Genomic DNA, 21838 nt, shown 5'->3' on the forward strand with positions numbered 1-21838 from the left:
AAACTGATTTTCCAAGTTAAAATTCATTGAAAAAGGAAACCCGTCACAACATTTATGCTTTCACATTTAACTGAAACGAAGACTAAAGTCCATTGGAATTGAGCAAACGTGGTTACAATAGATTTTATTTTCCTAGTTTACCCAGGAAGATTTTGGTGCAGACATAGTTCGTATGTACTTGCTACATAACTTCCTTTAAGTCTGTGTGCGTGCGTGCGTGCATGTGCTCAGTTATAAGTCTGGCTATGTGTGTGTGCGCGCATGTGCTCCGTTTTAAGTCTGGCTGTGTGTGCGCACATGTGCTCACTTATGTCCGACTCTTTGCAGCAACATGGACTGTAATAGAATACTGGAGCAGGTTGTCATTTCCTCCTCCAGGGGATCTTCCCTCCTCCGGGGAATCTTCCTGTCCCAGGGATTGAACCCGTGTCTCTGCTGTCTCCTGTACTGGCAGGTGGATTCTTTACCACTAGTGCCACCTGGAAACTTTTGGCTTTGAATACTCAAACAGTTTTTAGGCTAGGGTGATTGGAAAGAGATGCTTGCAAGGTCTAGGGGTTCCAGCTCAGTGTATTTTTATTAAAACTGTTTTGTCATTGGTCCTTACTCGACTGTGGCATTGTGAAGATAATGAACTTCCTGTTCTTTGGAGAAGAGCCAGATTCCACTGTGTTCTGTTTCTGTCTTGAGACTTCTTTCTCTGACCCGTCTTGCTCTGATCTTGAGTTTAGATAGGACCTTTTATAGACAGTACTTTTTTCCTCCCTGCATTGTGTTCTTTTTCCCCGCCTATGTTCGGTTTTAGAAGGATCTTAAAGTTCTCTTTCTTCCTGACACTCTTAAGTGCTCCAGCCTGAACACCACCCCCCCGGGCTAGCTTCCCTTCTGCCACCTGGCCTTGGCTTGAGCCTTCGCGTCTCTAACCTCGTTCTTGACTTTTTCAGTCTGGTTGTTCCAGTCTTGGTTGTGACTCTCAGCACATCATACTTTTTAAGCCCTCAACTTTGTTTCTTAAAATTGTTTAGTTTTTGCTCTGTAAAAATATGACAGATCTTGGGGGGGGCCTGGTGGGCTGCCGTCTGTGGGGTCGCACAGAGTCGGACACGACTGAAGCGACTTAGCAGCAGCAATACTGTTATAACTTCAGTACAAGACTTAGCTGCTTCACCTTTTCCCCCGTCCATGCTGTATATTTGGCTGACCTTTGGCTGACTCTTGTCTGTGGAGAAACCTGTTTGTTTATTGCTGCTCAGAAGACAGCAGGATGTTTGGTTGTCTTATCTCTCAGAAGTAGGAGGCCTCTCTCATTGTCACTGTCTCCCAGGATGTGGCAAAGGAATAAAAATTATCCATGGCTTAAAATACACAGTTGAGATACTGCAGAAGCAGACACATTTACAATTTTTAAAGAAACATATTAGTGTCTGTATGAATCTTTGGTGGGTTTGATTTTTATAATTGTTATTGTGTATCTTAGGTTCTATTATATTGATGAACTATAATACATTTAAGAAAGAAGGAATTTAGTTACATTCATTCAGTACTCTTGCCTGGAAAATCCATGGACAGAGGAGCTTGGTAGGCTGCAGTCCATGGGGTCGCTAAGAGTCAGACACGACTGAGCGACTTCACTTTCACTTTTCACTTTCATGCATTGGAGAAGGAAATGGCAACCCACTCCAGTGTTCTTGCCTGGAGAATCCCAGGGACGGGGGAGCCTGGTGGGCTGCTGTCTCTGGGGTCGCACAGAGTCGGACACGACTAAAGCGACTTAGCAGCAGCAGCAGCATTCAATAAATTTTGAGTACCACTTTGTGCAAGGTACTGGACTCGGTGGTATATAAAGAAGAAAAGGCAGTTCGTTCTCTCAGGCTTGTTTTGGTCAGGTCTGGGACTTGGCAGGCCAGCTGTGCAGGCCAGCTTATTGAGGCTGGGGGATTGCAGAGTGAAGTCCTGTGCCTGTGAGTGGAGGGATGCACAGGGAAGTAGTGGAGGAGGAGCGTCCCCGCCTTCTCATCCAAGTAGTGAGGGAAAGTTTCACAGGGGAACTGTGTGTGAGGGCAGAATCCTGATGGAGGAGGGAACTTTGCCAGGGGGGCAGGTGGGGAAGGCGTTTCTGTGGAACGGCAAGTTGAAAGGGATGCAGCGTGAGAACTGGTGTGTTCAGGGAGGTTCCGCCCGTTCCCTGTGCTGTCTGTGTGTGTCAGTCACTCAGTCGTGTTTGTCTCTTTGCGACCCCATGGACTGTAGCCCACCAGGCTCCTCTGTCCATGGAATTCTCCAAGCAAGAATACTGGAGTGGGTTGCCATTCCCTACTCCAGGGGATCTTCCCCACCCAGGGATCGAACCTAGGTCTCTCACATTGCAGGCAGATTCTTTAGCGTTTGAGAGTGAGGGGTGAGGAGGCTGGACCCAGATGAGGGACCTGATCATGCAGGATCCTGTTTGCCTTTAGATCTGAAGGGACTTGGACTGAATCTCTCCAGTGCTGTGCAAACACTGCAGAATTGTTATTAGGAATGCATTTTGGGAGGATTTCTCTGGCTGTAGCAGGGGGCTGGCCTTGGAGGAAGGTGGGGAAATATCCCAGTTAGGAGGCATGCCCTCTCTCTTGCGGGGAAAGGGGCTACACAGCCACCACTTACACGCTGTGGCAAGTTCCGTTAGGAGAAGTGACCGAGGTGCACCGGGGGATGATAATCAATTCTCCCTGGAAGACTGAAATTTGTATAGAGGAAGTGGTATTTACTTATCACATTGTTAGGTGGAAGTGATGTTAGATAAGATAGTAACATGATAAGGATCTGAGTTTTAGGTAAAGGCACAAGAAATGCTGGATACCGCTTTCAATCATAGAAGGCAAGAGAAGCTTAGTTTGGAGAGGAACTGGACCTCTGGGGTGACAGTATACAAAACTCTTTGGAGGGACACCTCGTTGCTTTATTTGAAGGACTAGTGCAAATGAAAGAGCCTAGGTGGATGTTTTGGTCCAATTTATAGAAAAGGTCACGGTAACCCGAACATGCATGCACGGCCTCAGTGACCAAGAAAGTGGCCCTGTGGCTGTGGGAAGCCAGCCTGGGGCTCAGCTCTCAGGGTCTCTGTCCCCCAGGGTGTGCTTGTCAGAGAGATCCTCTGCCATGCCAGATTCGCGGGCCCCCATCTGGTGCACGCTGGTGTCGTGGTCACCCAGGTCTTTGGATTTCATCTGCTCATTCAGGTAAAGAGTCTCGGGGAAGTCGCCCAAGCGGGTATTGTCTAGTCAGTAACCAGCTTGTGCAGTTCCCTTAGGTGCTTTTCAGGAGTAACACGTGTTCTGTTGTGTTCCACCGGCTTGCTCTCCAAGTCCTCCTGGTTTAGTTTCTTGATACCCTGAAGAATTTGGGATTCAGCCGCCTTGTTGGCTTGTAGCTTCATCAGTGTCTCCGCATATTCTCTGTCCTCATGAGACTGCTGAAGAAATTTGGCATATCCTTCACAGCCGCACCGTCAGGATCAAAGCGGCAAGACATGGCCAGGGAGATGCAGGAGGCAAGAAGCGCCAGCTGGATCTGGCAGTTGATGGTGGCCCCAGAGTCCTGGTGGTCGCTTGGGCACACCTGTGAAGGGCGCTGGGGCGTCTCGGCAGGTGGCCGAGGCACCCTCTAGGGTGCCAGGCGGAGGTGTGGCAGTGCTGGTTCGGCCCAGCCTCTGGCAAGCACTGTTGAAGCAGGAAACTACAGTGGCTCTCTGTAAAATGTGTGGCCCGAGGCATCTGGAATAAATAGTTGAAGGAACTTTGCAAATGTACCCTTGGCTCCCACTAAACCTCAGGGTCTACCTGTGAGATTGGAACAGATTGTGGTTAAAATGTTCCATTAAATGTTGGGTTGGGTGAGTGAAGCATGCAAGGCTGAGCAACTGTGGAGAGAGAGCTTAGCCTGGTTTCTGTGGTGGAAAGGTTTCTGAGTTGTGCTGCAAATAAAACTAGGCTTTGAAATTGAGTCATGTTCTGACAGTTACCATGAGTCTTCAGGTAGCTTGGGTGACTTCTCTGAGCCTTAGATTCCTCAGTTATCAAAGTATGAAAGAGGTTTACTTTCTAGGTTTGTTGTGAAAATTAAGTGAAATAGATATTCTGAAAGTATTCAGCATGGTTTTTTTTTTTTCTTAATTTCCTTCTGTGTTACATCTTTCCTGTTAGACATTTTCGTGACTGGATAAGGAAAGTGCTGTGACTAATGGTTTAGCTCCTATCCAGATTTCTTCCTCCAGCAATCTGAAATCCTCTACTGAGTACATTGATCTGATTGTCCCTTTGAGAAAATTAAATGGGAGATGTTTGAAATCTTGATGATTGGAAGACTGCTTCCTTTACGTGTTGTGAGCACATAGATAAATCCATCAGCTTGCCTTTGAAATTAATTTTACCAGCTGTAATAGACTGGATGGTTAGAGAGTTCAGCCACAGCATTTTCACCATTCTTACTTGATCCCTAGTTCAGTCTCTTTTTAGTGTCATTTTAACATGTTTTCTGTACACACATTTGTACATGTGATGCACAATCTTTTAAACTTTATACTGGGAACTCTAAATGTTTATGGAGGTAGAGTAAATGTGGAGGTAGAGTTTATATTAGAATTTACCTTTAAAAAATCGAAATGAACTGCCTTTAATTGTTTTAACTTCCCTACCCCTATCCCTTAAAAAGATTTAAGTAAGTGAAAGTTGCTCTGTTGTGTCCGACTCTTTGCGACCCCATGGACGCCGTCAGTAGAATTCTCCAGGCCAGAATACTGGAGTGGCTAGCCTTTCCCTTCTGCAGGGGATCTTCTCAACCCAGGGATTGAACCCAGGTACCCTGCATTGCAGGCAGATGCTTTACCAGCTGAGCCATAAGGGAAGCCCAAGAATGCTGGAGTGGGTAGCCTATCCTGTCTCCAGGGGATCTTCCTGATCCAGGAATCGAAAACCAGGGTCTCCTGCTTTGCAGGCGATTTTGTACCAGCTGAACTATCAGGGAAGCCCCAAAAGATTTAAAGTAAAACCTTACTGTGTGAAATTTTCTACATTTACCAAGGTGGGGAATGATATTATGAACCTCCCTGTACTCATCTCCCTGTGTTAACAATTAACAACCCCTGACCAATCTTATTCCATCTGTACCTGTGGATTATTTCGGAACATTTTACATGACATCATTTTGTTTATAAATATTTTAGTGTTTATGAAAGATAAGGACTGCTTTAAGTTTTAGAATCTATATCATCTAAAAATATTCCCTGCAGTATTTGATTACAATGCTATACCTTTGAACTACAGTCTAACAGAAATGTTTGAGACAGGGTATTTTGCTCTTTTGTCTTGACTTAACTGGCTGCTTAGTTATAAAATATCTTTAGTGTTAACAAATATTCTCTAAAAGTTTTCAGTTTCAAGTGATAATCAGTACATCTTTAACAAAACACATTGCTCAGTTTGTTTTCTTTTTATTGTATAAGCACATGAATACATTCTTACCAGAGGAAAAAACTAAACTGCACAGAAGTACATACTGTATCCTTGTTTTAAAGCATCAGTGAAATCTGAACACATTTACTCTAACGCAACTTGCTGTCCGTGGTTCACACCACCACAGTTCTTTCCATTCCTGCCCGCCTCTAATCTGTTTTCCACACGGCCAGCCAAAGTGATCTTTTTAGGATGTAAATCAGATCGTCAGTTCCTTGCTGAAAACCCATCCAGTGACGTCCCTCTGCTCTTGGAGTAAAACCCAGATTTCTTACCATAGCCTGCAAGGCTGTGTGTGACCCATCCTGCCAGCCGGGAGCCTCTTCGTGGTGCCTTAATGTTGAGCTTGGTTCTGCCCAAGCCTGCACTTGTTTGGTACTACTTGCCTGATCATATTTTGGCATGCTGGCGGCTTTTTGTCGTTTGGGACTGCTCTCCTGCCTTTTATGTTCTAACTCAGGGAGAAGTTATTGACTCCTAAGCACTATATTAAGCACCGCTTCCTGTCCTCTGGCAGGAGTGATTTGCTTGTCTATCTTTATTACACTGCATCCCCACTGCTAGAGCAGTCTGCATGGACACTGGTCTGTTTTTTAATGTGTGTTGCATCCTGTGGATCTGTAAGGATGTCAGTTATCTTCATTTTTAGAATTTTTTGCCTATTTGCTCCACCAATTTTGGTTCCTTAATTCTCTTGTTTGGTATTGGTTTCATAAGGATAGGTTTTAACGCTCATTTTTGTTTTTCAGAATTGCTTGTTGCCTGTCTTTGAATTCTGATTGTGAGAGAAGGCTGACTGCCTGTCTGGAGGCTAAGAAGTCTTCAGGACCTCTTCCTTCCTTTCCCTGGTTTCAGCTCTCTGGGTCTCCCAGAGAGCTGCAGCCACCTCACGGCATACCTCTCCTGAGAAGGTGTTTGGATATGATTTTGCCCACCAGTCTCATCCTGTCCATTTTATGTTTTGAGAATTTTTCCAAAATTTCTGTTTTTCAGATGGTCCTCTTCTTCTTAAAAAAGAATTTTGTTTTTCAGTGAGGTTATGGATGTATCTCCTTAAATAAATCTTGTCATTTCTAGAATTTGAGTCTATTGGGAAGTAGGCTTATGTGCTTAGTTAGGTGACTGTTTTTTTCTATTTCCTATGGACCACTTTCTTAAAAAAATTTTTTTATTTAAAGCTAAGAGGTAATTTCTATCAGCGAGTCATTTCTTCATTGAAAGGATGTAAGTTAAATTTTGTTCTTGGAAAATCTTAAAAATACACTAAATTATAGAAAATAGTATTGTGTACCACTGTGTCCTGTCAGTTCAGTTCGGTTGCTCAGTCGTGTCTGACTCTTTGCAACCCCATGGACTGTAGCACGCCAGGCCTCCCTGTCCATCACCAGCTCCTGGAGATTACGCAAACTCACACCCATTGGTGATGCCATCCAACCATCTCATCCTCTGTTGTCCCCTTCTCCTCCCGCCTTCAATCTTTCCCAGCATCAGGGTCTTTTCCAGTGAGTCAGTTCTTCGCATCAGGTGGCCAAAGTAGTGGAGTTCTAGCTTCAGCATCCATCCTTCCAATGAATATTCAGGAGTGATTTCCTCTAGGATTGACTGGTTGGGTCTCCTTGCAGTCCAAGGGACTCTCAAGAGTCTTCTCCAACACCACAGTTCAAAAGCATCAATTCTTCGGCGCTCAGCTTTCTTTATAGTCCAACTCTCACATCCATACGTGACTACTGGAAAAACCATAACTTTGACTAGACTGACCTTTGTTGGCAAAGTATGTCTCTGCTTTTTAATGTGCTGTCTAGGTTGGTCATAGCTTTTCTTCCAAGGAGCAAGCATCTTTTCGTTTCATGGCTGTGACCTTGTCACCCCACTTCAAAAATTACCAGCACTTGGTGGATGCATTTGTCTACACTTTCATCCTCCTCCCCAAGATTATTTTGAAGGCAGTCCCTGCACATGATATATTCTGTAAATACTTCATTATGTGGTGGAAACTCCAACGTGATGCTGGAAAATAGCCTCTCTCCAGAGTCAGTGATTGCCCTGTAGGCTGGGGAGTTCTCATAAAGCTAAAGCCTGTAGGATTCTCCTCATTGCCTTCTTATTCATTTCTGTTAAGGCCGCACTTTTATACAGTGTTCAGTAACGTCTGTTAAGTAAAACGTTAATTTCCATAATCTTCATTATGAAAAGCAGGTTGTATTTTTGGATGTGATATGGAATTAGGTGAAACTACAGTTGACTCTCACATTCTGAATATAATCAGTTTCTAAGTCTATATAGCATACTGACTTTCTCTGAAGATACAGGTTAGGAGCCTGTGTCTTCATTTTAAATGGGAAAAATAACAGTGCTTTCCTAGTTCACTGAAAACCCCCAACTAATTTCTCCAGATTATATCCACATACTCTTAAATAGGTTAGACGTTTTCACATTATTGCCCCCAAACAAATAGGACTTTGTAGGATCCTGAGTTTTGTTTTTTCTTTTAATTTATTGTATTGAAGTATACTTGATTTACCATAATGTATTAGTTTCTGCTCTACAGCCCAGCGATCCAGTTATACATACATATATATGTATAAATACACATTCTTTTTCATATTCTTTTATGGTTTATCACAGGATACTGAATATAGTCCTCTGTGCTACACAGTGGGCCTTTTTGTTTATCCATTTTATATATAAAATGGTAATCCCAAAGTTCCAGTCCCTCTGTCCCCCTTGGCAACTACAGGTCTGCTCTCTGTCCCTGTGAGTGTGTTTCTGTAGAAGTAGATAAGTTCATGTGTGTCGTATTTTAGACCCCACATTTAAGTGCATGGTATTTGTCTTTCTGACCGACTGCACTTAGTTTGCTAATCTCTAGGTCCATGCGTGTTGCTGCAAATGGCATGATTTCATTCTTTTTCATGGCTGAGCAGTATTCCACTGTGTATATGTACCACATCTTCTTTATCCGTTCATCTGTCGATGGAGATTTTTCGATTGTTTCCATGTCTTGGTTATTGTGAATAGCGCTGCTATAAACCTAGGGGTGCATTTTATCTCTTTGAATTGTAGCTTTAGGACCCTGAGTTTTGGAGACCACCAATTTAAGGTTTCCTCCTTCCTTCTTTTTTTTCCCCTTCCTATTTCCTTCCTTATTTAGAGGGCTCCAGCAGGCAACCAGTGTAATAAAACACTACACAGAAACCCAGAAAATGCAGACTGGGCATATGAAAAGCTACTTTGTTTAGTAGGGTGAAGAGTAAGGTAAAGTGTATTTCATTTGGCTTTTTGCTGTATTAGATGAAATCAGAAATTCACTAGCTTTTGATGATTGAAATGGCAGGCAGTTGTTCAGATAGTTTGCTCTGGCTGTCTTCCTGGACTCCATCTCTTCACTTGACCCCTGTTCAGACAGTTGACGTAAGTCACGTGTAGCCTTTTCCTCTCTGGTAATTTTTCTCCGCAGTCTGTTTTCTCTGTTTGCACTGCTGCTACTACATGGTCTAGTCAGCATCATGTTACCTGAGTTACTGTCACTGGGACTTGATTGATTTCCCTCTTTCCTTCTGGCTGTTTACTGGCATCTTCTAGCAGAGAAAGTAGTGAGAAAGACCCACTCAGTAGCGAAGGCATGGTGGAGAGGAGAGCTGGCTGCGGTACTGGACTCTGAGTTCTCGGAAAGCCTCATTAATCTTGAGTTCTTGGCTGTTATAAAGGTACGATGTTCTTTGTGTTCAGAATGCTGGATTCCCTCTTCAGGCTTGGCACATAGGTCCATCCTTCTCACTTGTCCTTCAGGGGAGACCTCAGGGAACACCGTGTCCCCCCAACCCAGCACTGTCCAGGAGAACTTTCTGTGATGCTGGGAAATGTTCTCTATTACCCTTACTGTCCCACACACTCACCATTAGCTAAGCGGCATTTATGCTGTGAGTAGTGAGACTGACGAATTGAATGTTAAATTTTATTCAGTTTTAATTGTAGGCGTCAGGTGCCTCTACTTGTGCCCTCTCAGAGCCCTTTGTGTATTCCTTCCATCCTAACACTTACTGTGTTGTATGCTTTTCCAACATTTTATTATCAAACATGGTGTAAAGTTGAAACAATTTTATTGTGTACAGTCCTGTACCTATCACCTAAATTCTACTATTAATGTAATTACTACACATGTTTTTAATACATATCCATCTGGGCATTTTTCTATCCATTAATCCTTTTGAAAAAATAATTTTCAAAATAATATCTGTGCACATGTCCCTAAATACTTTAACATGTATGTCATTAGCATTTGTTTTTTGCAGGGGTAAAATTTGTATACAATAAAATGTCCGTTTTAAAGTATATACTTGCTGGATTTTGATAACTGCATGTGCTTGTGCAGCCCTCGCCTTCATCAGGGTTGGAGCACTCTCAGCACCCCAGAGACATTTCTTCTGCTCCTTCCCAGTCCTGTCTCCACCCTCTCAAGTGATGGCTGTTCAGATTGTTTTCCCTGCAGTGTCTCCTTAGCACACTGAAAAGCGCAACATCATTTTCATTGTGAAAGAGAAATGCTGTGGCATTTAGTTTCCATGTGCCCCTTCTACACGCATTTGAACTTTAGAACAACAAAAAGAGTCTTTATTCTACCTAACAAGGTGCAGGTCTTCTTGTAAATGAAGAAACGCTCGCCTGTATCCTGGTTAAGGTGTTTTCAACAGTCACTGGGTCCATTACTGACTGTATTAATTACCACTGTCCTGTTCGGTACTTAGTTATATAAAAACTAAATTGTAAAGTTAATTTCAACAGCTTGTAAATAAAAATGGAAACTGGAGAAAATACGATTAGTACAGTCAATTCTCTTTGTTCATGGTAGTTATACTCCATATGTCATTATGAATGTTGAATTAGCAAATATTAAACCACTGCACGTGGGAGAAAATTCGGGCTTAGGATCCTGCAAGGCCTCAGGTCACTACATGTTTGTCAACAGATCAAAATGTAACCTTGTTTGTGTGACTTTCTGTTTAAAAATATCTTGTTTAATATAATTGACTAACATTGAATTCATGGCCAGCAGCGTTATCATTCATGTCTGAGTGAAGCTTATCTGACAAACATGTTTTCTTTTCTTGAAAGTGTTTTGCTTGTACCATATAGCTTGCAGGATCTTATTTCCCCTACTAGGGATTGAACCCACATCCCTGACAGTGGAAGCTCAGAGTCTTAACCATTGGATCACCAGGGAATTCCCCAAACGTATTTTTTTTGAAAGGCCCAGTATGCTCTCTTGTGTTTAGGAACATTAGGAAGTACTACGCTTGGGGGCCAGTTTTAAACAGTGAAATCAGTGAAAAAGAAGGAAAGTAAAAACCATAGAGGACACTTGTTTATAACATGAGAGCTGACACAGGAAGAAGGAGAATCACCTTGTTTGACTTCAGCCGGAACATGCTCTTCAAGTGTCCCGGTGTGTTACCGTTCTGCACATACACATGTCCTCAAATGACCGCCAGGGGGCCCTGAATATTAGTTTGGAGATTACAAATGAGTTTTAGGGGGTTACAGATAAATTTTAGTGAGTGGGCAAATTCTGAGACACAGTCTGAATTGTGAGGCTTGACTATATACAAATAAACTGCTGCTGCTAAGTCACTTCAGTTGTCTCCGACTCTGTGCGACCCCATAGACGGCAGCCCACTAGGCTCCCCTGTCCCTGGGATTCTCCAGGCAAGAACACTGGAGTGGGGTGCCATTTCCTTCTCCAATGCATGAAAGTGAAAAGCGAAAGTGAAGTCGCTCAGTCGTGCCCGACTCTTAGTGACCCCATGGACTGCAGCCTACCAGGCTCCTCTGTCCATGGGATTTTCCAGGCAAGAGTACTGGAGTGGGGTGCCATTTCCTTTTCCGATACCAATAAACAGATGTGTATAAACAAGCAAAGAGAACATGTGCAAAGCTGCTGCATCTTGAGTCTGTAATTAGTCATGAGGTCATAGTTGACATATATGGCATCCTTTGTTAACTTCCTGTCCCTTACTTCTCGTGCCTTCTGCTGGAACCTCAGCTCCTCTGGCTTCTTCACCTGATGGTGTAACCAAAACCCTCATTTCTAAAGGGTCTGAGTGCTCAACTGCCCTGTTTTTTGGTTGCTATAGTTTAAAATGAATCTTTAGTGTTGGGCATGGAAGGACTAAGGCCCCAGAGAGTCCCCTAGGGTCCAGGCATACCCCTCTTTGCCACCGTAGCAGCAGAGCCCGCTTCTCCTTGATCAGAAACTTCCTGCAGCTGGGCAGCTCGCTGCCGCTTTATCTCAGCTTCATGCTGCAGGAGGTTTGTATCTTGGAACCAAAACACTCAGCAGCCATTTTAGTGAATTCTAATTCTATAATCCCTTTTGGGGATAGCATTTAAAATAAATATTATTTGCTATTTAAATAAAATATTTAAAAATACTGACCAATTCTGGGTGAAATAGATTAATAAATACATAATGTTCAATGCATATTACCCAATATAAGGATTTTCCATGTAACTGAGACTTTTAACTGTAAGTACTGAGAAAAGTTTAAGATAATTTTGACAGAAGACTTTTCTCAATATAGTTGTCTTTAAGTTTGGTGGGCTATGTGATTTTTGTCAGAACTACTCAACTTTGCATTGTAGCATGAAAGCAGCATTAAGCAGGTGCAGTGAAGGGGCGTGACTGTGTTCCAGTAGGATTTTATTTACAAAAGCAGTTTGCTGACCTCTATTCTAGAAGGTGGGCACACACCAGTTAATGAGACCAGATACAGTATTATATTCTACTCTTCTTGATCTAAAACCGTTAGAATCCATTCCCATGCATGTTCCATCGGTTTCTGCTAGTTTATCAGCCAAGTCTTGCAATTCTTTTGGTGTATAAACTGTTTTTTCTTTAAGTTTTTATTGGAGTATCATTGCTTTACAATGTTGTTAGTTTCCGCTCTACCTCAGAGTGAATCAGTTACACATATATCCCATCTGTTTTAGATTCCCTTCCCATTTAGGTAATGACAGAGCATTGAGTAGTAAATTGTTTTCTATAGGTCACAGTAATATATGTGCCTGGTGACATCTGGAGTGGTTAGGTGTATCTGAGTGAGCATCGCCTTTCATGGCTTCTGCCCTGAGTGGTTTTCCTTGGAATTTTAAGCAGTTGAAGCCAAGGTGCCACTGACGATGGAAGGCAAGCTTCTTCTGTGGGGTAAGGCAGGCTCAGAAGGTCTGGGAGGTTGAGTTGGTCCGTTTCATGTAGGTTACAACCAGATGTCTCCATTTTAAGTTTGAGGGTCCCATTCTTTATTAATATGTTCTAAATACCTTAGGAGAGACTTGGAGAGGCTTTGAATTCAACTTTTGTTTTAATTCAGCGATCCTGAAAATTAAATTTTCTGTTTAATTTCCAGCTAAATCATCGCTATGGCTACAAAACATTAAGAGTTTGTTTTAGGGGCTACCGTGGAATCTCTCAGCTAGGAGTTAGCCCTGAGCTTTTCTTTCCTCTTTAGGTACTGCAGTGTGCTCCGAGGAATCCATCCCACAGTCCTTATTCTCATCATTACTGCCATTATGGTCAAGTGCAGCAGCCACTTGGGTTTCCCAGCCGTGTGTCTCAGTTTGCAGCATGTCAACGGCAAATGATATCTTCATTAATTGATTCTATACCTGCTATAAATTACTAACTCATTTCTCATTGACACAGAATTCAGCAACAGCGCTCAAGCTCAAGGGCATGACCAAACCATTCCTTAAATCCCATTTTTGTGGCTCTGTGTCTTGGAATCACTCCCAATACCAATTGTGTATGAAAGTCTGGTTCTCTTCAGGAGACAGAAACCTCATGGTTATTTTAAAAGAGGAAGTTTAATGTAAAGAACTGTTACGATAGGAGGGTGACTGTAATGGTGTCAAAGGAACTCTGTGGGATAGATAGTCCAGAACCGAGAGGCAGTCCCCCAGGGAAGGGCCAGCCTGGAGGGGGTCCCCTCCCCAAGGCTGGGGTTCAGATCTCATTGGAGACAGTGCAGTTGCAGCCCATTTGTTGATAGAAAGGTTTGCTGAGTTGCCGGGGCTAGAGCTAGTCCACAGCAACTGGGGAAGCAAGAAGCCACCTTCTCAGGTGTGTGGTGTCCTCGTGGGAGGTGGTGTGTGACCGAGGCTCCAGGTGGCCTAGGGACTGGACCCTGGATTCGTGGCTAGGACAGGGCCCCTCTGGAGGTGGGCCCCCTGCACACGCCTCGGCAGGGGCCAGAAGAAAGGAACCAGGAGGGGAGCTTCCCGCAGTGCCCCTTCAGCGCCCTTTCCTGTCAAAGCCCAGCATTGTGCTCAATGTAAAGAAAAATGCTTACCCACCCCAGTCCGTTATTACAGTCCGTACTGGAGCATCGATGTGGAGCTGAGAGGCGGCACGTCGGTTGATTATTGGCCTGTCGGTCAGATGATGCTGTTCTACTCCCAGCTCTTCACTAGGTCCACATTTTGCTCAGAGTGAAACCAAAGCTGAAAACAGTCAGGCCCCTCTACTACTCTGACCTCATCTCATTTGTCGTCTCCCTCGTTGGCTCTGTGGTGGTCATCCAGACCTCCCTGCTGTTTCTGGAACATACCTGGTAGGCGCCTCACCCCAGGGCCTTCACACTAGGTGGTCGTCCTTCTTGGCAAACTCTTTTCTTAGATACCTGCATGGTGAGTCCTTGACCACCTTGTTTAATACTGAAAGCCCCACTGCTCCTGAGCCCCCACCCAGGCAGCTCTCCTTTTCACCTCCCGTACTTATGTCTGACTCCTGCTGCTGTAATGTCAGGTGCCACGAGTGACTGAGGGTTTTGTTTGTTTCGCTCACTTATCCCAAATACATAGAACAGTGCCTGGTGCCCTGTAGTTGCTCAATAAGTTCTTGATTATTATGCTACTGCTAAGTCACTTCAGTCATGTCCGACTCTGTGCGACCTCATAGACGGCAGCCCACCGTCCTGGGATTCTCCAGGCAAGAACACTGGAGTGGGTTGCCATTTCCTTCTCCAATGCATGAAAGTCAAAAGTGAAAGTGAAGTCACTCAGTCGTGTCCGACTCTTAGCGACCCCATGGACTGCAGCCCACCAGGCTCCTCTGTCCATGGGATTTTCCAGGCAAGAGTACTGGAGTGGGGTGCCAGTGCCTTCTCCGCTTGATTATTATAGTGAATTCTATTTTTTTGTTTGTTTTATTTTTTTTAATATAAATTTATTTATTTTAATTGGAGGTTAATTACTTTACAATATTGTATTGGTTTTGCCATACATCAACATGAATCCGCCACAGGTGTACACGTGTTCCGCATCCTGAACCCCCCTCCCTTCTCCCTCCCCGTACCATCCCTCTGGGTCATCCCATTGCACCACCAAGAATCCAGTATCATGCATCGAGCCTGGACTGGCCATTCGTTTCATATATGTTATTATACATGTTTCAATGCCATTCTCCCAATCATCCCACCCTCTCCCTCTCCCACAGAGTCCAAAAGACTGTTCTATACATCTGTGAATTCTAATATTCATTAAAGTGAGATTCTAGTTAAACAAAGCAGTTCTAATTTTGTTGTTGTTGACCAAGAAAGTTTAAGTATTTTTGCTAGTTACTGTGTTACCCAATTTTCCTTATATTTTGTAGAGTAGGTATGTTCTTTGGACTGATGAGGTTATTAATATGGATATATTTTCGGGTGGCTTATACACTGTAAAATGAAGCCCTGTACTTGATTGTTGCTTTCTTTAGCTCACTTCAGCTTCTGTGACTTTTTTCATCTGGGTAGATGATTGAAGCAGACAACTATATTTTTAACATTGTATTGGTGAGAGTTCACTTGTGGTTCATGGAAAGTTAATTTGTTATTTTTTTGTTTGACTTTAGGTGCTGAATGTGGAGTAAATGCAGATGTTGAGAAGCATCTGGAATTGGGCAAGAAGCTGCTCGCAGCCGGACAGCTCGCGGATGCGTTATCTCAGTTTCACGCTGCAGTAGGTTTGTATCTCGGCGTCCAAACACGCAGTGGCCGTCTTGGTGAATTCTGATTTGTAGCGCTTTTTTGGGATTACGTTTAAAATAAATAGTATTTATGGTTTAAGTAAAGTATTTTAAAATGTTTACAGGATTCTGGGTGAAATAGATTAATAAAGTAAATACACAACACTTGAGTACATATGGGTCTAACATGAGAAAATTTTCAATGTAATCGAGACTCAATAGTCATCCCTAGATAGCCTCAGGGGATTGCTTCCAGGACCCCCTTGGATGCCAAGATCTGTGGATACTCAAGTCCCTCATATAAAAGGAATGTAGTATTTGGATGTAACCTACACACATCCTCCTGTATACTTTGAATCATCCCTAGGTTACTTATAATACATAATATAGTACAAATACTATGTAAATGTAATGCAGATGCTCTGTAAATAGCTCTGAGAAAATTTTTTCCCAAGTATTTATATCCGTGGTTGTGGAACCTGCAGGTATGGAGGTACTGTATATATTTTTCTGCCTTTTGAAACAGATTTCACTGAATACAGTTTAATTTTCTTGATGATTTGAGAGCAACAATGTAATAGTTACTTGGAGGTCTTTGGGGGAATCCTGCACTTCATTGCCTGTTCATTGTTGGTTAGACTCCCTCTGCCCCTTAATCTGTTACTTTTTACTGCTTGCTTGTGTCTGCCTGTAGCATCAACTGTCTTTGTAGTGTTTAATCTTACAGGACTATGAGAGATGAGATGACCAGAATAAATGTTAATAGGGTGTGAATGAGGTCTTAAAGGTTTTCTTATGAGTCACTATATAAGCTTTTGACATTGATACTCTTCATTCCTTTTTAATTTACTTATATAGTCTCACCTTTATTTGGGGTGGTTAAGAGTGACAAGTCAATCTGCAGAGTAAGGAGTGAAACATTTTTAATCAGATACAGTTCTGCTCACTAAAGGAATTACTCTATTATAATTTACTATATCAACAAAAAGTAGGTTTTGGCTTGGTGATGTTTTTCTTCATGCTTTTTAGATTTTTATTACTGATGTTACTAACTCTCTGGAATAATAGGAAACCCAGATTTTAATCATAGCTTTGCCACTTGATAATTCTGTGACGTTGGTCAAGTTATGTAAGAAAATGTAGGCTTAAATAAGAAGTTACCTGCATGCTCCCAGCAGTTTTTACCCTGCCACTCAAAAAAGTGCATTCTGTGAAGATTAGATGAGAGAACTGTGTATAAAGATTTCTTTGAAAATAGGGGACAATCACATGTGTAAGGAATATAGAAATACTGTGTCTTTGAAAATTAAGACGTTTCTAAAAACAGAGTTAGTGTGTTAATAGGGTTTTTTTTAACTACGTGCACTTTTGATGATGAGCTGGCCTTGGAAAGTCACAGTTTGTTGGCATGACCGTCTGTACTAGTTAACTTTTCGCTAGAGGCCTGTGCTGTGTGGCCGGGTGTCCCAAGCCCACAGTTTTCCATGATTTGAGTTGTCTTCATTGCTGCAGCATGGCAGTTATTGCCTTCGATAATGCAAGTCTTAAAAAATATTCTTTCTTGCTACTGCGAGGATAGTTGCAGAAACATGTACGTCTGCCGGGGTCCAGCCCCAGTGGATCCAGGGAATTTGAAGGGGAGGCAGCATTGGCGATGAGGAAACAACAGCTTATTTAAACGTTAATTAAAGATATAAAGAGTGGTTAAATAAGGATAGCTCAGTGAGGAAATTCAGCGGAGAAAAGAGGCTGAATAATTCAGCCAGAAAGTGAGAGAAAGAACGACATGAGGAGACCAAGCTTCGGTGAACAAGGCCCGCACTTTATTTTCCAAAGTAGTTTTTATACCTTAAATTATGCATAGAGGATAATGGGGGAAGGGGTAGAGTCATGCAATAAGCCAGGCTTTCTTCCTGCAAAGTTATCATATGCAAAAGTTTAGGTGATTTGCATCATCTTCTGGCCCGGAGGCCTGTTAACATTTTAAGACCCTTTCTTCAGAAAACTTATTTTTCTCTAAAGGTGATTAGTCAGGCGCCGTCCTCCAAAAGCATTAGATAAAGTTGCATTCCTACAGGGCAAAGGTGTGGTGGGCTATAACAAGAAAAAGAATTAACTCAAGGGTCCAAGGTTACAAACATTAAAGCTACTACTTACACCAATTGTATTAATCAATACACTGCCAGGGACACAGCAGGTAAGGGATATGGAAACTTAGCAGCAAACATTGGCCCAACAAGTGAAAAACCCTTCACCAATAAAATTTCTAATCAATTTTTTAACTGCTCAAAGGAATCTGTATTTAGACACTTTAGAACATCTCGTGCCTCTCACAGTTGGGAGGCTCTGAACAATCACCTGTGGCCGGAAAAACCTATTCAGGCAGGCTAGAGGACTTCCAAAGGAGTTTGTAGGTTGAAACACTATCACACCCAGGAACTTTATTAACTGGAGCTGTAAGTTCACTCTTTTTCAGAGAGAGGTAGTGGGGGACAGCCCCCCGTACTGTCAGAGGTGTAGGTGAGAGCACAAAGCAGAAAATAGGCAGACTCTGGTGTTGGGGGTAGATGCGCAAGAATTTCCAGGGGGACTCCTGAGGCTAGATCCCACCTTTGCGTATGCCGAGCCTCCTTCCTCATGACCTTTGCCAGGGGCGGAGCTCCTCACGCTGGCTCCCCGCAGACGTCTACTTATTTTGTACTTTATTATTTGCTTTCGTTAATCTCACAAATTAATAGGAACATTAAGGGCCATGGCATATTGTTAACGTTGTTTAAAATGACTGCCTATTTTTCTTTAGCTTCACTACCATACAAGAATTCCACAGATGGCTCTTCTCCAAAAATACCCAATAGAATATTTATTGTCTACACTGAAAGACATAAATTAGTAACGCTAAAACATGGTAATTTATTTGTGAAATTCAGAAAAGGGATAGGGTGAGACACTGCTAATGCATTCAGAATTTGAATAGTAATGTCATTCTCTTCATGGTAATTTGGCAAGTAGCAGTGATTCTCAAATGGTACACTTCCTAGAATTTGAGGAAGACCTGTATGTTTTGAGACAATCATCATTTTAATTTATATAAAACACTGATGTTTTATAATTAACAGTAGAAAATAGACTTTAAATTATAGTCGATGGGAATATATAGTAGATTGGGATGGGGTGATGTGGTATCATGGCCTGTTGCATGTTTGTAAGAGGTGTTTGTTTATGAGAAAAGAGCTGTAGGTCTTCTACTTCAGTTATCTTATTTACAAAACATCAAATTTAGTGTGGCCATGCTCACTGCTTCAGATAACCAGTGACTTAGTGAGAGCCTCTTGCAAACAGTGAGTTAGTCCAGGTCTCCTGACCTTTAGACCAGCAGGTTGTGCAGTTACTGTAGTTACTGTTGTAGATCAAAGAGCTGTCCTCCTGTAAAAGGTACAATTTGTGTGTGTGTGGTAAAATATCACCCATAATTTTAGTTCAGTTTAGTCACTCAGTTGTGTCTGACTCTTTGTGACCACATGGACTGCAGGACGCCACACTTCCCTGTCCATCACCAACTTCCGGAGCTTACTCAAAATCATGTCTATTGAGTCGGTGATGCCATCCAGCCACCTCATCCTCTGTTGTCCCCTTGTCCTCCCACCTCCAATCTTTCCCAGCCTCAGGGTCTTTTCAGATGAGTCAGTTCTTCACATGAGGTGGCCAAAGTACTGGAGTTTCAGCTTCAGCATCAGTCCTTCCAGTGAACACCAAGGACTAATCTCCTTTAGGATGGACTGGTTGGATCTCTTTGCAGTCCAAGGGACTCTCTCAAGAGTCTTCTCCAACACCACAGTTCAAAAACATCAATTCGTCGGTGCTCAGCTTTCTTTATAGTCCAACTCTCACATCCATACATGACTACTGGAAAAACCATAGTCTTGACTAGCCAGACCTTTGTTGGCAAAGTAATGTCTCTGTTTTTTAAAATACTGTCTAGGTTGGCCATAGCTTTTCTTCCAAGTAGCAAGTGTTTTTTAATTTCATGGCTGCAGTCATCATCTGCAGTGATTTTGGAGAAAATAAAGTCTGTCACTGTTTCCATTGTTTCCCCATCTATTTGCCATGAAGTGATGGGACCGGATGCCATGGTCTTAGTTTTCTGAATGTTGAGTTTTAAGCCAACTTTTTTACTCTCCTTTTTCACTTTGGTCAAGAGGCACTTTAGTTCCTCTTCACTTTCTGCCGTAAGGGTGGTGTCATCTGCATATCTGAGGTTATTGATATTTCTCCCAGCAATCTTGATTCCAGCTTGTACTTCATCCAGCCCAGCTTTTCTCATGATGGACTCTGCGTATAAGTTAAATAAGCAGGGTGACAATATACAGCCTTGACATATTCCTGTCCCAATTTGGAACCAGTCTGTTGTTGTCCAGTTCTAACTGTTGTTTCTTGACCTGCATACAGATTTCTCAGGAGGCAGGTCAGGTGGTCTGGTATTCCCATCTCTTTCAGAATTTTCCACAGTTTATTGTGATCCACACAGTCAAAGGCTTTGGCATAGTCAGTAAAGCAGAAGTAGATGTTTTTCTGGAACACTCTTGCTTTTTCGAAGATCCAACAGATGTTGGCAATTTGATCTCTGGTCCCTCTGCCTTTTCTAAGTCCAGCTTGAACATCTGAAAGTTCATGGTTCACATACTGTTGAAGCCTGGCTTGGAGAATTTTAAGCATTACTTTACTAGTGTGTGAGATGAGTGCAATTGTGCAGTAGTTTGAGCAGTCTTTGGCATTGCCTTTCTTTGAGATTGGAATGAAAACTGACCTTTCCAGTCCTGTGGCCACTGCTGAGTTTTCTAAATTTGCTGACATACTGAGTGCAGCACCTTCATAGCTTCATCTTTTAGGATTTGAAATAGCTCAAATGGAATTCTATCACCTCCACTAGCTTTGTTTGTAGTGATGCTTCCTAAGGCCCACTTGATTTCGAATTCCAGGATGTCTGGCTCTAGGTGAGTGAGCACACCATCATGGTTATCTGAGTCATGAAGATCTTTTTTATATAGTTCTTCTGTGTATTCTTGCCACCTCTTCTTGATATCTTCTGCTTCTGTTAGGTCCCTACCATTTCTGTCCTTTATTGAGCCCATCTTTGCATGAAATGTTCCCTAGTCTCTAATTTTCTTGAAGAGATCTCTGGTCTTTCCCATTCTGTTGTTTTCCTCTATTTCTTTGCACTGATCACTGAAGAAGGCTTTCTTATCTCTCCTTGCTATTCTTTGGAAGTCTGCATTCAAATGAGTATATCTTTCCTTTTCTCCTTTGCCTTTTGCTTCTCTTCATTTCACAGCTATTTGTAAGGCCTCCTCAGACAACCATTTTGTCTTTTTGCATTTCTTTTTCTTGGGCATGGTCTTGATCACTGCCTCCTGTACAGTATCACAAATCTCTGTCCATAGTTCTAAAATATCACCCATAATTTAGTACATTGCTTTAAACTGACTATATAAAAAATTCATTAAATGTTTATGCTTCCACACTTCTAAATTTCATAATGTACTTTATCTTTTTAACTTTTCCTGTGATTAGAAATTGATGTTAGAGTTTGTAATGTAATTTGGGTAGTGGCATCAGGTGTATCAAGGCATCACTTTTTATTATAATGTTATAGCTGACAGTATTTATGGTTGTGGCATCCTTCTCTCATTTTCATTTTTGAAAAATTACGTGGTTTACATTTTGAAAATTACTTATGCATGGTGTATTTTGTAAATGCATTTTTACACAGAAAAATGTTTATGTATTAAAACTCAGTAGCATCACAGATAACTATAGTACAGATCTGTCTGTGATGTGGTTTTTGCATCTGGCATATAGATATTTTTTGGCAGGAGTTTTAAGATTTGTAACTGTTTGGGTTGGAAACTGTGATTTAAGAAGAGTGTTGGTGTCACTTTTAAAATAGTCTTCTGAAACAGTTGCATCTATTTCACTTTTTTTTTTTAATATTTATTTATTGATTTGGCTGCATCAGGTCTCAGCTGGGGACACATGGGGTCTTCATTGGGCCCTCAGGCTTAGTTGCTCTGTGACATATGGGATCTTAGTTCCCCGATGAGGGGTCAGACCCACATCCCCTGCACTGCAAGGCCGATTCTTAACCACTGGGCCACCAGGGAAGTTTCGCCTCTGTTTCAGTTTTATGGAGTAGTCAGACACAGGTTGTGTTTCGAGATTTTATCCTTAAGAAAGCGCAGTGTGGGTTTCCTGCAGTGAGGATGCCCTGCCTCTCATCTCTGCAGCGTGGTCTTAACGTGGACAGTGACACTAGGGGCTGAAGCATTTCTTTGGTAGACCCTGCAGAATG

General features: G+C 42.4%; 1 protein-coding gene across 1 annotated transcript in view; it reads left to right on the forward strand.

Annotated features, from left to right (window-relative positions):
- The window catches only part of DNAJC3 (DnaJ heat shock protein family (Hsp40) member C3), a 65136-nt gene that overhangs the window by 8363 nt on the left and 34935 nt on the right, over positions 1 to 21838 (forward strand). The window contains 1 exon segment of the mRNA NM_174756.3: positions 15379 to 15489. Coding sequence (NP_777181.1) covers positions 15379 to 15489 — 111 coding nt within the window.

The sequence above is a fragment of the Bos taurus genome, chromosome 12 (assembly GCF_002263795.3).
Source record: "Bos taurus isolate L1 Dominette 01449 registration number 42190680 breed Hereford chromosome 12, ARS-UCD2.0, whole genome shotgun sequence".
Classification (NCBI taxonomy): domain Eukaryota; kingdom Metazoa; phylum Chordata; class Mammalia; order Artiodactyla; family Bovidae; genus Bos; species Bos taurus.